The 16,895-nt window shown below is 39.8% G+C and overlaps 2 protein-coding genes across 2 annotated transcripts; both read right to left on the reverse strand.

Moving 5' to 3' along the window:
- Nucleotides 1–1,740: 1,740 nt before the first annotated feature.
- On the reverse strand, nucleotides 1,741–7,596 carry ywhae1 (tyrosine 3-monooxygenase/tryptophan 5-monooxygenase activation protein, epsilon polypeptide 1). Its single transcript, XM_088426858.1, has 6 exons — nucleotides 7,361–7,596; nucleotides 4,958–5,157; nucleotides 4,411–4,517; nucleotides 4,081–4,287; nucleotides 3,774–3,910; nucleotides 1,741–2,854 (listed from the first exon to the last, which is right to left on the reverse strand). The coding sequence occupies exons 1-6, from the start codon at nucleotides 7,422–7,424 to the stop codon at nucleotides 2,799–2,801; spliced, it is 771 nt and encodes a 256-aa protein (XP_088282984.1). The 5' UTR covers nucleotides 7,425–7,596; the 3' UTR covers nucleotides 1,741–2,798.
- Nucleotides 7,597–8,246: 650 nt separating this feature from the next.
- crk (CRK proto-oncogene, adaptor protein) lies at nucleotides 8,247–16,132 on the reverse strand. Its single transcript, XM_088426856.1, has 3 exons — nucleotides 15,592–16,132; nucleotides 14,103–14,698; nucleotides 8,247–11,194 (listed from the first exon to the last, which is right to left on the reverse strand). Exons 1-3 carry the CDS (start codon nucleotides 15,809–15,811, stop codon nucleotides 11,057–11,059), a joined length of 954 nt encoding a protein of 317 aa, XP_088282982.1. The 5' UTR covers nucleotides 15,812–16,132; the 3' UTR covers nucleotides 8,247–11,056.
- Between the last annotated feature and the right edge of the window lie 763 nt (nucleotides 16,133–16,895).

Here is a 16,895-nt window from a genome sequence, read left to right on the forward strand (position 1 = left end):
GACCCCTGACCCCGACTGGATGCATTCCTGACAGCCTGGCATCAACAGGAAACCTGTGGCCTTGACACACACACATACACGCACACACACACACACACACACACACACACACACACACACACACAGACATGTATCACTGCCCAAGTCTATTTTTACACAGATAAGAAAAATAGTCTGGAGTCATTGACTCGTTGCTAAAGAGAGTGAAAGTAAATTCTAGTGAATTATTTCTGCTGAATTCAACTAAAAGTACATGTTGCATACACCACTTTTTGTCAGCTATAAAAACTGTCCTTGAACTGCAAAATTATAACCATGCTACATGGTTTAGCTCAGAGATCAGCAGCCTTTTTTTTAAGTTACTTGTATCTATTATTGATGTATGTATGTATGTATGTATCTATTATTGATTATGAAGAACTGTCAGCTTGAAAGTAAAAAAAAAAAAAATGTTCAAACTATTTTTCTTTTCTTGAACTCTTTTAGTGCCATGGACGAAAAAAAAATCTGAATAGTAACAAACAGAAATAGATGCATGGAAGCTATTTTTAGAATAGGCCTGCCAGCTAATTTAGGAGTCTTGGACGCGACCTCAATTGCCTGTTGGACTATAATGTAGGGTGGTCCTTGACTGCAGTTGCAGTCAAGAAAAAAACAAAAAAAACGCAAGGAAGAGCATCAGGGTTTTTTTTTTTTACAGTGATGCAAAAGATTTATTGCCAGTTATGGAAAAATCTAATGTTCTTCTTGATGGAGAGGCTCAACCAGTTATTAAGTTTAGGAGGCAACTGCCTTTTCACACAGGGCTGCTTCCATGTATTTTTTTTCTTTAAGTAAAAACACCACCTAAAAACAGCATTTTATGTTCATTTGAGCAATCTTTATCATATTTCCATTTGTTTGATAGTCTTAAAAAAAAAGCTGGGAACTATGCACAAAAAAGTCAGGATATGAAAAAAGAACAAATACTTTTTCCACAGCAGTGTATTATTATTAACAATATTACTATCATTCAAAACCCAATGGACTTTATTACAATGGCCCAATGGAAGGATGATTTCAAAGGCAGAAAAAGGTTAGCGGAGTCCTTGTAATCAGATGCCACATGCACACTCAGCTCTCTGGCCAGATCTGGGCGGAGAAAATCTCACAAATGTCACCTGAAAATAACCTTGGCTATTTATATGGGCTGTATCTGCAGCAGAGGAAGTTCATAATATTTCAATGACTTTTTTTTTTTCTTCAGACAAGATGCTAGACAACACTTCTCAAGCACGCTGCAAGAATTTCCACAGGAAGTCAGCTGATTAAATTTCTTAAGGCCACAATCCTCCCTCCGGAGGGAGTTTATGATATGGCTTCATAAAGCACGCCTAATAGCAGCTACACTGACATACAGCACACACTGTATATGTACTTGGGATGGTCTGAGTGTTATTGTCCAGTCAGGATTAGGTGAACCTTGCTGCCCTCTTCAGGTTTCATGTGACTACAGGCTGTGCCCCCCCCCCCCCAAAAAAAAAAAAAAAAAAATCAACAGTACATAAGATTGATACCTTTGATTTTTGACGTCACAAGAGAGAGATTCAGATAAAGCGAGGCAAAGGCTAATCACACTATGATTTTTGCTCAATTTGTTGTGCGCAATGGTTTAAAACTGTCTTGGGAAAGACGGCTCTAACGATCCCATAAACAAAGCCAAATTTCCAAAACAATTTTGACAAAAACAAGACATAAGGCTCTCTTTTAATTTAGACTGTTTAATGTTAATTCCATGCTGTGTTTCAGTAAGAACAATACAGATTCCCTGTCTGTGGCTCCAGTCAGATATCCAGTAGTACAAATCAGCTCAAGTTACACATGATGCAGCAAAACAAGAAGAGAAGCAAAAGTTGCTTGCAGTGAAATATGCTCTCAACTAAAAGGAGCTTCAGTACGAAGTTGGGGAAAGCTGCAGTAAAGAATACTAGCGAGCGCAACAACCATCTTTTTTTGGGCCTTCTATGAGGAAGCGGGGCCAATCTTTATGCTTTTCTTCTACTTCTAATTCAAATAACAAGTGATAATGCAACCTCCGGGCATATGTGCACTGTTACAGTATTGAGCACAAAGTACAGTCCAAAGATACCTACATGAAACAGAAAGAAGAAAAAAAAGACTGGTTTAAAAGCACTTCTTTGCCCCACTTGGATATCGCAAATGTTGCCAACGTCCTCTGAAATACTAACATAAAAAAAAGACACTTGCAGCTCTCCAAAGTGCCCATTAAAAGGTTAACATTGATTCACTAAAAACAAAGATAAAATAGCTCCCATTAACTAATAGTCAACATTTTCAGTAATAAAAGTTAATTTCTGTAATTACATTAAGAAAGATTCTCAATACATCCGGCAACTGATAAAAATATTGAGGAAAAAGCAAAAAAGAAACAAAACACAATAAAGAAAACAAAGATAACATTTCAGAACCGCTTGTACCAGGGACAGAAAAACAAGAAAAAAAATGAAAGAAAACCCCAGAGGCTTTTCTTTGTCTATCTAACATTGTATTTCCTGACTGAATGAAGTGGTAGTGGCGTATGGGCTAATTAAACAAAAAGAAAAAAAAAAAAAAAGAAAGAAAATAAAAAATTAAAAACTCCAGGGCCCAGTCGGGTCCTGGAGTGTCAGAGGCTGAAGAAAAGAGTGGGAAGGGAAATAAGGAAGCGGGAGGACAAACAAGGAAGTCAAAGGAGTGTGATGAATTGGTTGAGTTTTAGGGGGGTCACAAATTGTAGGCTGATAGTGGCAAAATCTTCTCTAAGTCTGTGCTTCATCTTCCACATCTTGCAGCCCTTCTGTGGTCTGTTCTTCTCCTGCAATAGTACACAGCAAAGTACTGTCAAGTGACAAACACAAACAGGTGGCAGCTTCACACGGGCGGCAAAACAACATGGGCCGGTGGACTTGCCAAAGTCAAACGCTTTAGCCAGCGCTTGTATGATTCCCTGTAGATTATAAAGAATCATACACAGGAGTGTTTTTACGGGGTAAATTCGAACATGCTTCTTACGTAGGTTAAAGTGAACGTCAGAACAGGCTTAAGTTAAAGCGGGAAATGAGTCAAGTTTTTCCTTTAAGAATCTAACCGAAGACGAAGATGATGAAAAATATGAGATAGTGAGTCGCTATCTGATACTATCAGATTTTTAAAATACCGAAATTCACGGATCCAATCTTCCTCGAACGTCATTGGGGGGGGGGGGTGTCTAACCTTTAAAGTTACCGTTTATAGGACGTACCCATACTTTTGGCTATCTTTTTAGGGTGACAAAAAAAAGTGTCTTATATATTAGGGAATTACGGTAGTTGTGCAAGATGTTATTCCGCAGCAGTATCGCTGAAACCATTATATTAACCTTTATTCGTCGTTCATACAAGGGAAGCATAGTGCACTAATGCTATTTGAGTGAATCATTAGTTGATCATCCATCTTAGACTACCTCATCATTTTAGCTGGCTCATTATGTCAGACATTTTTCAAATGCCTTTAATGCTAGCAAGTCCGTTAATTCTACAAGCACCCGCCCAAAAGGAATTAATTGTATTAGTATTGCCATTATTATTATTATTGCACGAGTAGTACTCAAAAAAGTTCATTTTTCCCAGATTTTAATTGAACATCGGCCTTTTCATAAACATGTGCTGACAAGCAGACAGCGTGCTCTTTCGTTGTATTAGCATCAAGTTGTAGAAACAGACCAAGGCAAAGAAATTTGACAACATGTGTCTCACCTTCTCCCTGCATATCTGAAGTCCATAGTGTCAGGTTGTCACGTAACAACTGCATGATAAGTGTGGAGTCTTTGTAGCTATCTTCACTCAGCGTGTCCAGTTCTGCAATAGCGTCATCAAACGCAGCCTTTGCCAACCTGAGCAGCAAGCAAAGAGGTAGAGTTTTTGGCTTGGGTTCTGATCTTCGCCCACAGATATGAAGCAATTTCTCATTCGGGTCAAAATTGTCTTGCTCGTTGACCTGATTCAATTTCAGTTTGTAAACTAGCAAAACAATTTGAAAACATTAGACGGTTGCAAGAAAAACCTGCAAGCGCGATCCGGCGAGTTGAGGATCTCATAGTAGAAGACGGAGAAGTTGAGCGCGAGACCAAGGCGTATGGGGTGTGTGGGTGGCAGCTCTTGCGTGGCAAGATCAGTAGCCGCTTTGTAGGCCACCAGGCTCTGCTCTGCAGCTTCCTTTCTGCCGTTGCCTGTGGCAAACTCAGCCAGGTACCTGTGGTAGTCTCCCTTCCTGAAATTGTACAAAGATCAAATGTGGCTCTCATGCCTAGCGTGCTGCGTGGGACTATGCGGCAAAATTTAGGTCACACAAAAATAAAGCAACGGTCATCTTTTTTGGACATCATCCACTCACATTTTGTTGTAAAAGACCTTTGACTCTCCAGCAACAGCAGAGGGGAGTAGGTGCCTTTCCAAGGCCTCCAGAATGTCACCACAGATAGACTTCAGCTCATCCTCAACCTTTTAGAAAAAAACATTAGAATTCCATATATCACCCACCAAATACCTATTGGAGTATACAACCTGTTTTTCCTAAACGTCAAATTCTAAATATGTAGATGATTTATTGGTTAAAGAGTAATTGTTCCAGCAGGATTACCCAGCAAAGTAGAGACTGCAATCCAACAGTCCCTCCCCTCTCTGTGACACACTCTGGCCTCTCCCTGAGTAATAGCCGGCTCTTATTTCCTTTCATAAAGGCGAGTGAGTGCACTAAGTTGCCAGCTATGACTCAGATGCAGTCTGTTCGGTAGCAGATCCTAAGTGTGTATTATTAATAGGAGCTGGTGATCTCACATCAGTACACAGCGAGACACTTTGAATTTGAGGAGCGAATTTGTAACAACGAGTTGAGTTAAATGAGATATTCGGCTGCTATTTTTTCATGCAAAATGTTTTACCGTTTTCCTGTATTCCCGAACCATCTTCAGCTTCTCCTCTTCGCCTTTGCTTTCATCTCTCTGCTCAATGCTGCTGATTATCCGCCAGGAAGCTCTCCTAGCGCCAATCACATTCTTGTAAGCCACTGATAGTAGGTTCCTCTCCTCCACTGTGAGCTCCAGATCCATGCCTGCCACCTTCTTCATATACAACACCATTTCTGTTGACAAGACACACGCAACACGTTTGTTTAGTTGTTGAGTCTCCCGTGTATCGTGCCTGCGTTTGGATGCCATCTGTTACAAACATGCACATTTTATTTTTATTTTAAGACTTTTGATACGTTTGTATATTCAATTATAAAGTAGTATACACAGTCAAGAGTCATACTTAGTAACAAATAAGCACAGGCAGAAGCAAAACCCTTTTAAGAATAGCATATTTATTTTTCCCTTAAAAACTTTACCTATTTGCTCAAGCTACTAGGATACAGATGTGAGTAAAAACAAAAATCCCAACAAAAATACTACGAATATGACCAATAGTGACAACAAAAATATAATTCACCATTTACAACCACCAAAATAGCTTTGTGTCCGAGTACTGAAAATAAATCTTTTTTTATTTATATACAGTATTTGCATCGTTCCAATATTTAACTCAACACAAACAAGTACCTTCAACAGCTTTTTGTACAATAAGCTTACAAACGCCCCATAATATTAAGAGTCCTGAACTATACATAACGTTTGTAGGAAGTAGGAAAGGAATTGTGTTTGATCATGTCTGATTACTGGCAACATTACAGAAAAACACAATAAATAAAAATGTATTTTACCGTTCTTACAGGTTCATGTAGAAAAGGGAAGTCAACACGTCAGCAAAGACATACTTTTTGTGCTTTAGTTGACAACATGCTCTTGCTACCACAAATGTATAATTATGTTGCTGCTGCTCTTAAATACCACATGCATAATTTTGCACTATATTCATGGATGCAAAGGAGTGATATTTCCAAACCGTAAAATTATGGTGGGTGTCATGCATTAGAAATGAGAATAAAGTTAAATTACAACGTTGACAACACTTGTGGCTAGATTAAATCAAATAATTCCAACAAATAATGCAATAGTTAATGCACAGCAGCTGTATTCCAAGTCAGACAAAAGTTCGCATTATCATTAAACTACTCGAATTTCTTTTGATAGACCAAAACCTATTTAAAATTTCATTAATTTCTTTTACTATGGCCAAATTTGACAAAACATAATTATTTTTTAAAATAAATTACAGAACCATTCAAGCACATTGTACACACTCAATCTTGTAATGTTACAGCATTGCCATTGTCAAAAAGCTGGTAATACTACCTTTGACCCAAACCTTTTAATTTGTGTCCGCTGTCGTGGACACTGGGGGTCAGAAGAATATTCTGACTAAAATCACACAATGCTGACATTTCTTCTAAATCGGGATTACATACCATTGCGGTAAAAGGACAACTTCACGGGATTACAAAACGGCTCAGTATAAGCAATGTGACAAACAGGCAGCTAAAACCTGCATTACCTGAATGACCACGCTAGGTGAAAGTGAAGCGGCAACACCCTTTGTTGAGAATTTACTAAGCTATTTTACGTCTCCAAACGTGCCTGAAAAATATAATAACGCGAAACCTACTGCAGAACAACCACATTAAGTTGACCACATTCCAGCCAGGTTTCCATGCGGCCAGTAGACCATCAATCAATGTCTCCTGCAGCTCCAAATCCCGTGAGTGAGTCATGGCACATTCATTTAACGTTACTAAGCAACCTATAACTGTCGCACAGGCAGGCGACTAAAAACAGCCCCGATGAGACCACTAATGGCATGGCAGTCCAACGAGAGGTAGACCAGATCAGAAAGGGAAGAAGAGGGGATCATTTTGGTAAATCGAGCAGAACTGCGTGGCCATGAGAACGGCAGAGGAACGGCCCATCCAGTCAACAGTTGTCCTCCCACTCCCCACACGTTTCACTTCGGGCGACCAACTTTCTTCGAAATCCCACAACCCGATTTACGGCAATGTCGAAAAACACTAGCAAATCCACTGCGTTCGTTTAATACACAAAAAGTGTTCTGCCGATGTGACGGTGGTGCAGGGAGGTAACTCCTGACAGCTCACGCTCGACTGATCCGCCATTTTGTTGTAGCCCTTTCGCTAACGTTAGCTTCTGGACTGCACTTGTTACAAACCCCCTTTATATTATGACAGCTAGTTGATAATGTCCATCGCTAGCATTAGTTACGTGGATTTAAGTCGCCGAGTAACATATAGAAGCGAAAAAAAAACGTTAAGCGAAGCTCCACTCAGTCAACGCGTTAGCTAGCAAAGAGGGGGAAACCCAGCGGCGAGCATGTCCCACTCCGAGTATGCTTACCGTCATACCGCTCGGCCTGCTCAGCGAGTTTAGCCTGGTAAACGCACTCTTCTCGCTCTGCCATTGCGAATAGAACCGCTCGCGGGGAACAGTCAAAAGTGACAAATAGAATTGTCGAGGGGGAAAAAAAACACAATAATGTGTCTGCCTGGTGTGTCGGCGGTTTCTAGAAACCAAGTGGATCGACTCGAATGATGTTCCGCCCAACCGGCAGAAAAAGAGGGGATGGAATAAAGATGGCGGCCAGTCTCATCCGGGTAGTCACACACGCACCTGATTCGTCTGCTCTGTTACGTCGAATACGCATTGTTTGACTTTAAACGGAGATCGTGTGTAATCATCTTGGCGTGTCATCTCCGAAAATGTCCTAAATGCATTTAGCGTTCCGTGAAACCACGTAAATTTACCTCATGTTGACAGTTGTCCAAGAGGATATCATGTAACTGCAGCGGCACCCCAACAGTCAAATCCTAAATGGCATTATTTATCTTGCAGACGCCTATGCATCTTTGGCAACTTTTCTGACGGCACTTTTTTTATTTGAGTTTGTTGAACCAGGTTACAAACACACTGTACCGCTCCAAAAACCCCGACAGTTTATTCTAATCCGATAAAAAAAAATATTGTCATTGGTCAATATGACCTGCTGTTTAATCATAAAAACATGTTGAATAACGACGCAATGTTTTAACATAAAAAAAAAGCAAACGCCAAAACAAACCGGAAATCCGTCCATTGTCCCAGCTTCCTCCTGAATCTGCAATTTTGAACATTTAATTCTGTGAGTCTTTTGCATACCACTAGAGGGAGTCTCAGCAGCACTTGTGGTACAGGTACTACACTTTAAATAACTGATCCAAAAAAAAACAAACCCCGAGAGAAATGGTCATGTTTTTTTAACTTTATTTACTAGTTTATTAACACATCACATGCTACAGAAAATAAAAGTTAATTACAATTATCTCGAAAGAATATAGTGTTATAATAAAATTACACAACTGCTATTCACAATTCCCAGTGGCATTTTGCCACCCCTCACTTTGCATGAAAGAAAACTGGCTTTTTGTATGATCACTTAGAATACTCTGTGTTACACTTTATCTCAGTAACTAAGCAACTGCTGCATGCAGTGCCGAGACCACATGTTGGAAATTTGCCAATAAAATCAGTTTTGATGCCATTTCAAATGTGTTATGAATGTCACAATTTGGGACATCACATACAGTATTAGAAATGAAGTCATGAGAGCAATAACATTCTGTTTTCGTTTGAGGGCCATGTGTATCATTGCAAACTTAGCGTGAAAGCAATTTAAGTGTTTTCAGTCATCTCCTTTAATGGCCAAAGAACAGGTACTGTACATGATAGCAACCTTTGTATTTGTTCTCAGTGCCACCCGAAAGTGTTTTGGTGTGTGGGACATAATGTGAATCATATAAGAAGTGTCCATACATTATGCCTGTCGTGGCAGTCACCTTGAATCCAATCCGTGCCTATGTTATGTGGGTTAACAAGGAAATGATTGTCAGGCAGGGAGGCTGAATTAACAAAATGACTTGTAATGAAATGACCATTGAGTGAAATGTTAATATAACTAATGTTTGTGGATTAAAATAAAAAGGCTATGTCACTAAAAAAAAGAAAAAGTAAAGAAAAAGCACTAGATAAGAAATCACAGAAGAAAGACAAGTTGATACATCTAAGGAATACAATAAGAAATTTGGTGCAAGATGACAGAAAACTAGTTAAAAAAAAGGGGACAAAAACATGTAATGCATTTTCACAAAACCAGGTTTATCTCAGAGATTGCTTTTAAGTTATTGACAGTAGCAATTTGACAGAGGTCTATCGACATTTTATTTCTACAAAAACAACCTCCTTAAGGTCTTGACTTTCAGTTCCCAGCAGCCAAAAGGTTCAAATTGTAATCAAAGTGAGCAAAATTAATGGATTAGTAGATGATGGGCACCACTGAAAGAGTAATGCACCAAAACTTTAAATGTACTTTTTCTCAAAACTACGGATTTCAACTTGACATTCAAACTACTGTAACTACCTTCATGCATTTATATATAATTTGAAAGCGAATGGAGTGTTAAATTGGAATATATCATCAATATCTCAATGTTCATTTTTGCCGACATAAGCGTAGTTTTGTGAAAACGCATGTGGCGCTTACTTCTCCTCCTTTGATATAATTGTGAAGCCGCTAAGGTCTTGTATGAACTAAATAATGGGACGACAACAATCTGTTGCAAAGACTACCAAGACAAATAAATAATAGTTTGGCATGTCATGAAAATCACAATGCATTATATACTGTACATGTGTGGAAATGAAGGGCAAAACTTGTAAACTGTCGTTCACACGGCAAATAAAAGATCAGATACAGGTTTGCATGGGGCCCAAAAATGTAATTTGGGTCACTTCAGCCTGCAGCGTGAATGTAGCCTAGGACAGAACAGAACAGTAACCCTGGTTGCAACAATTTTAAAATATAAAGTATTGAAATTTTTGGCATCAGTGTTAGTCAGCGCAACAAAGTCAGCAAGTGCTTTACTTAAAACAATTTGCTGAGTTGGTTTTTAAATTGGGGGACAATCTATGTTTTAAAGTTTGATCTAAATTACTTTTCCTCATTAGAGTCGCGAATGTACTGTAGCCTAAATGAGCTGACTTTGGGCGGGTACATCCTTGACTGTCGCCCTTCCATCACAGTGTTAAAGTTTGAGTTAACTAGCGACCAACTTTCACATTTTGGACTTGTGCTGACAGGGCAGTAAATCAGATCAATTCACAAGCGAATTCAAAAATACTTCGCATTGTGAATTTGGCTTACTTTTTGTCCACAAACTCCAGTCAGATTGACAGATTGAATTCAAACTCGACACTTCAGCAGGTCAGCTAAAGCTAGCTGAGGAAGTCATGACCTGAGAAGTCGAAAGAAAGATTCGCAAAAACCTTGTGCCGATTAATACCTAACCGATCGATAAGAGAACCGAGCTATGGCTGTGCACAGCTCTCTTAATACTGTGGATTTAATAGCAGCTAGAATAGCAGTCAGGTAAAGGCAGTTAGCGCAGTTCACCTTTTACGAACACTCAATTCCTGCTAAGGCCTGAATTTTCTTAAAGTAAATTAAAAGAAAAAAAAAAATCACACCATATCATTCTTTAAAATTTCAGGATATTCTGAACTCGCAACGTTAACGAGTGTGTGGAGATCCCAAGCTAAATTTAAGTTTCCTTGGAGCCAGCGACTTCAGAAACGTCTTTACCTTCCACCCAGCTTAGATGGAGCCATGAGGGGGAGGGGTGAAAAATGACACAGTGCAGAGTTTTTATCAACATGCTCAAACACAGGATAAGGAAATGGCCAAGTTGCATGGTGCCTCAAGGAGTGAGAGGCAATAACTATGTGTCACTATAGTGAGGATAACATGTTACAAAATCCTTGGACAAGCATTTCAAGCCCATCTTTCGCTTTGCATCGTCAGTCAGAGCAAGAAGTGTTGGTGAGGGGCCGTCACAAATATGCAGTGGTGGTTCTCTGGTGGTTGTTTATCATAGTGAATGTGGGAAACTTTCCGTGGTAAAGGTAGAGCAGACGTGAGGCGGTGACATGAGGCGCAAGGGGGCAACGGGGTATGAGGCGGGGTCTAACACCAGTGTCCAGTTTGCATCTGCCAGACCACTCTCAGCTGAGTTCATCCTCTGCGTTGTGCTGGTCCAGCAGTTTAACGTGCGTGAAGGGGAAATGGCCACGTTTGCCTTTACATTCGCCCTCCCACTGGCCGTTCACGTTTATTTTAGTCACTTTCACCATGTCGCCCACCTGGAGGGGGAGAAAAATTGGGAGCATCAACAAGACAATGAAATACAGCACTAAACTTATGTCTTTACATTCAATGGTAAAAAAGTAAAAAGTAAAAGTAAAAATTCTTTCAATTTAATAACTATGCCAATTAATGCCTTTAAAATGCCTCCCATGTGACTATCGCAAGCTGAGCTGAGATTATTTTTTTAAGCTTTCATGAAAAATGAAATATCTGATTATTCGATTAAATGATGAAAACAACCAAAAAAATCATCCATTCTAAAAATATTCCCAGCCTACAAACTGAGGAACAGGACTACATTTGTAAATGTTTATAAAACATCAAAACAGACAAATTTGTTCTCCCCGAAGGGCAACAACAAAACAGTTAAGACTCCAATCCCAGATACTTGATTGACTAAGGTGCATTTTTCAATGTGGTAAAAGTTGGTATTGCATTAGATAACGGTGTGTATTATATAGACAATTTGTCAGGGAGTCTAGACTATACTCATTGCGAAATTGAAATTAACAAGTTAGGTGTTTCCTGCACTTGCTTTCCCCAGGAGGATATCCTGCAGCATGCCACAAGGGTGTGGTCGTTTTAGCCAACGTACCTCACTGTCCTGGATGTTAACCGTATTTAATCACCATTCGTATTGTATTTTGTTAACACAGCTTTTGAAAGCACCAATAGTTCCTGCAGTCACCCTCATCACTGGCTTCAGTATTAAAGGCACATGCGGACAAATGTCTCAATTACTACAAGTACGAATACGCCAGGTGGAGTTGAGAATGTTGCAAAACAGCACACTGCAGCAGAAACATTCAATTCAACAGAGCATAACCACAAACTGCACACCAATTGATAAAAAAGAGTGACGAGAGACAGAGGCCTGAAGCCAAAGGGATCCAAGACACCAAGACAAGGAAATGTGAGCTAATAATTAACAGTCCTATCCAGAGCATCAATGCTGAGTCATTTTTCTGACCTACTGGAGAGAGCACAAAAAGCAAACTTGCCCAATAGGGGGTGGCGGGGCTACGTAGTATAACGGGAGCAATGTTGAGCAAGCTACTTACGGCAGATAATGCTGTGAGTTCAGCAGCAAGTTATTAGACTCTAAATGAAGCTTCACTATACTTATGCAAATTACAAAGAAAAGCACAAAAAATTTGTTCCAATAAAATTAATAGCTTGATAAACGATGTACTGTATTATAGTTGCCGATGTGGACATCTTTCTCAGTAGAATGTTATTTTTTCAGAGTGAATGAAAAAGCCCAAAACAGGTGTTTTACTGACAATGATATGAACTGGAGTTGCCAACAAAGCAAAACGAGGTGTCAAGATGGTACACACCCATTCTTTCTATCAAATCAGTCCCCTCGGGAAACCGCCACTGGGATTGGCACTGGAACAACAGTTCCAGGTAAATGATCTACTTCAAAGCCAATTTTTGTCAGCTTGGGTGGGGCCGGTACAGAGTGCAGTATAAGCAAGGAATTATTCAAAATGCATCGATGAAAGAAAGTAACACTTTGAGGTGGAGGGAAGTTAACATTAATGGTTAAAAGCGACAAAAAGTCGAATTTCCAAGATATGGCCTTTTAAGACATACTGAAATTGAGAACTATAACAATGGCAGTGTGCTGGTCTTTGTAGCACTCTCAAGTCTCCTCATCCTGTTCCGACTTCACTGAGCCTAGAGGAAACAGTCCGACTCCCCAACCGTAAACTATTTCCTCCTCAGTAGGAGCCCCGCGCCTACTTCCGGACAAGGACCACTCAGCCACAGTAATCAATGAGGCGAGCACAGGTCACTTGTTGGAAAGCACTCACCTGATGCAGAGACAAAAGTACTCCGAAATTAATTAGAGTACCCATGCAGAGGGCCTCTAAATGCGAATGCTAAGATTGTAATATTCAATTCAGGGATATAAATATAGTAAGTACAGTTACACCGTCCATTAATTTTCTGTTAAGAGTTGCAGAGAGGATGGAGCATATCCCTGCTGACTTGATGCCAAAAGCAGAGTAAACCCTGAAGTGGTTGGCAGTCAAACACAGGTTACATATATAGAGATAACATTCACACTCACATCTGATCACTACAGAGAAAAAAAAGTGAAAACACCCTGTCTGCACGCAAGTTAGTGAATTACAGCATTAGGGGTCACCAATGTGGTACCATGGGTAGCAGGTATCCCCCAAGGACCGAACGGGTAACCTGCGGGCCTGTTAATTAAAAAATAAATAAATAAAAAATAAAAATAACTTCTTACTTCAAATGTGAGTACGTTTTAATTACATTAAAAAAAAAAAATTATGTTGGGTTTTTTTTTGTTGAGAATATTGATGGATTTTAAACGAGTCTTGTGGCCTGTGAAATATGGTATGGTATGTTGGAACTTTTTTTTTTATAAAGATAAAAAAAGGGGCCATCATTGGTTAAATAAAATGGCGCCCCTATTTGTAAGAAGCAATGATTAATAAATTATACGCCACTTTTTATGTCATGAATCGGCCCATGTTCATTTGTGTTGTGAGTGACTGCAGACAAATGGGAATTTTGAAATTAGCATAACATTGAATCAAGTTTAATATTCAATATTTGCTATTTAATAATACAAAATGCGAAGAGTTACAGGAAAGATGCTTTTCATCAATAGTAAATTAGTAAATGTTGATGGGGTCCGGCTCAGCGGTAAAGCGCTCGTCTCCAAATCAGGAGGTTGTGGATTCAACTCCTGACCCTGGCGAACACATTCAAATATTCTTGAGCAGGATACTGAACCTCTAGTTGTTCTAGTAGTTGACTATTAAGACAGGATATTCTAACGACAGTTAGAAGAACATCATTTACGTGAGGTTGGTTCTTATAGTAAACAAAACATTCAAATGACCACACAATTAATTACATTACCTCCAAAGCCAGGGCGGTCTTGTCATATGCGTTGGGCACTCTCTTCTGTATGGCCCTGGCAAAGACCGGTCCATTCTGAAGATTTGGTAGTGGGGTTGGTTGGGCATACTGGCTGGGATCTCCCATTAGCGGTGCACCGGGCGGAGCCGCAGATCCATCAGAGTTCCCCAACATGCCAACCCCACCTGCTGGGCACGCAGCAGGTGCACTGGAAGCAACCGTCGAACCCGGGGACGTGGGACGGTACTTCTCCACGTAGGGCACCGGGATCATCCCCGCTCGGCCTTCAGAGTTCTGAGCGTTCCACCACTGCTCTTCAGGCTTCTCAAGAACCCGGAGGATATCACCCTTTCGGAACGGGAGATCTTCGTCATCGTTGCCAGGGAAATCAAAAAGCGCTCTGACGTACTCGTCCTCCAGGCGAGGTGGAGGAGCACCACCAGGGCCGACGCAGATAAAGGACGTGTGTTTGGATTTGTTGATGGGTTCTATTAGGGTGGTGGTGTCCAAGTAGTGGATTTTGTAGAACTCTAGCAAAGCAGGGAGCGCGTCAAACTCCTGGTCACCAATTCGAAACCTTGGATGCGACAAGCTCGCTGGAATGGAGCATAGGAAAAATGGTATGCTTTTTATCATGCAACTTTGTAAACTAAAAAACACAAAACATCTTCCAAGTGGTGTTGAATATTGCCGTTGCTGGGCTGAAGGCCTCCTAATACACATTTTGGTGTGTGTATATATATATATATATATATATATATATATATATATATATATATATATATATATATATATATATATATAAAATCCTATTGGTCACAAAACACACGGGTATTATTTTTCTTTTTACAAATCAATGATCAATCTAAACTAGGGCTGCAACTAAAAAGTATATAAGCGATTAATATTTTGTCGATCAAAAGAAGACTTAACTTTTTAAAAGCATGCTTTACTGTAATTGAAATTCCTTTACTAAAGAAGCGAAACATTTTTCTAAATGACAGTGCAAATTTTCTTTTTTTATGTTTTGGTTGATCATCACAGAAAATTCTCAAATATTTTGAGCCAGATGCTTGAAACTTTCTTAACTTAATTCAACGACAAGATAACCAGTCTCCTTTCATGCAGGAATATAAAAATATGTCTGCTTGAGAAGCACAAATTTGGAGCTTTTGGACCATTTTAGGTCGATTAACTATTCAAAATAATTCTCCAAATAATTTGGTAACTGAATAGTTGTCAAATAATCAATTGCCTGTTGTACCTCTAACGTTGAAAACGGCTTGCACTCTAGTCATAGCGGCCCTAACATTCTTTGAATTTTATGAACCCAACACTTGGAAGAAAGTTTGGACAACCCTAAGTAAAAACATAAAAAAAAGCAACAACTGTTTAACGTTACTCATGTGCATCCCCAATGGTGCAAGTCATGCAAGCGGGCTGTATTCATAATTAAAATGGGAGGGGAGGGTATACGATTTTGCTTTACCTGGACCGGACTGTCGGTTATTGCTGATGCTGTTGATGATATAATGCGAGACCTTGGAGTTTTCCGACACCGAGAGCACATAGTCGCCGGGGCTGGTGATGGAGTCCCGCACCAGGAACACGCCGTGCCTCTGCCCCTGCAACAGCGACACAGCCTCCTGCCTGCTCAAGCGACCCCAGTACCAACTGGTACGGTCCTCGGCGTCAAAATTGCCGGCCATGATCAGCAACCCGAAGCTGAGGCGTCGTCGGGCCTTCCCTGCGCTCCCTCCCGCGATCCACAAGCCAAGCCTTCAACTCATACAAAACTTTAGCGCCTAGAGCACGTTTAGTAAACAGACGACATCCGCAGCTGGCCCTTTGCGCATCAATTCACTGCCACAAAATCTCAGCCGCGGGATAAAAATCGTTTCTCGGTGCCCTAAAGATAACCCCTTTGTCCAACTGTTGGAAATAAGAGAAGTGCAAGGGTCACAATTCCATAAATGCGGTAACGGCCGATGACAACTAAGTTCAAAAACTGAAATGGCGGATACGGGAAAACAAAAAAAAAGGGACCCCCTTAACGGATGTGACGTAGAGGTTCAATCTGCTACATCAGGGCAAGCTAACGTTAGAAAAAGTCGCGACAGCAAATAACAACACAACATTTACATTACCTTTAGATTTAAAATTGTGTGTACACGGTATGTCGAGATAAAATCACAGTCCGTAGATTGTTCATAACACTCAATATAAAGGTAGTTTTTGTACTCAATCAAATAGGCGTATATTAAATGACAGATGAGATATTTTATTCTGAATAAACCATTTTTTAAAATAAACATGGAGTGAGTTTTAACGGTTGCACAGATTATTTTAATTCACGGTTTTCGCGCCCAGTTGCAATTAGTTCATTTTACCACGAGATGTCAGCCAAAGACAAGAAAGAACAGTGACAAATTTTCCACCGGTCCAACATGGCGGAATCGGGGAAATATGCGACGTTATTTTCATCATCATTAAACATAATAAACATTTAATATTATTCGAATCAACAGAAATAGCAAATTCTCAATTTTTGAATCTCTTGTTGGTATAGTCAATTTATACGTTTTTTTTTAACTTCACAGTTTTTAACTTCACAGTTTCTAAAGACCTTAAGAGTTATTAATTTCTCAAATTAAAAAGTTAATGTTGGTTGGGGGCAGTTAATTAATTAGTAGTGGTTATAGATATGATGGAGCTTGTCAAATTGTTTTGCACTTCAGGGTAAACAATAACCTCGATTCGATAGCCCCTCATCAGTAATGTAAAACAATCCAT

The sequence above is a fragment of the Hippichthys cyanospilos genome, chromosome 11, assembly GCF_059441005.1.
Source record: "Hippichthys cyanospilos isolate Australia breed blue-spotted pipefish chromosome 11, RoL_Hcya_1.0, whole genome shotgun sequence".
NCBI classification, from domain to species: Eukaryota; Metazoa; Chordata; class Actinopteri; order Syngnathiformes; family Syngnathidae; genus Hippichthys; species Hippichthys cyanospilos.

Bases quoted from the DNA above. Each gene is read 5' to 3' on its own strand.
- ywhae1 (XM_088426858.1), bottom strand. From the start codon at position 7,424: ATGGCAGAGCGAGAAGAGTGCGTTTACCAGGCTAAACTCGCTGAGCAG. The intron at 4,518-4,957 runs GTAAAACATTTT...TTTTTCTAAAAG, and splicing joins TTCGGGAATACAGGAAAACG to GTTGAGGATGAGCTGAAGTC. The intron at 4,288-4,410 runs GTGAGTGGATGA...GTACAATTTCAG, and splicing joins AAGGTCTTTTACAACAAAAT to GAAGGGAGACTACCACAGGT.
- crk (XM_088426856.1), bottom strand. From the start codon at position 15,811: ATGGCCGGCAATTTTGACGCCGAGGACCGTACCAGTTGGTACTGGGGT. The intron at 14,699-15,591 runs GTAAAGCAAAAT...GCTCCATTCCAG, and splicing joins TAACCGACAGTCCGGTCCAG to CGAGCTTGTCGCATCCAAGG. The intron at 11,195-14,102 runs GTAATGTAATTA...CTCCCCCTCCAG, and splicing joins AGACCGCCCTGGCTTTGGAG to GTGGGCGACATGGTGAAAGT.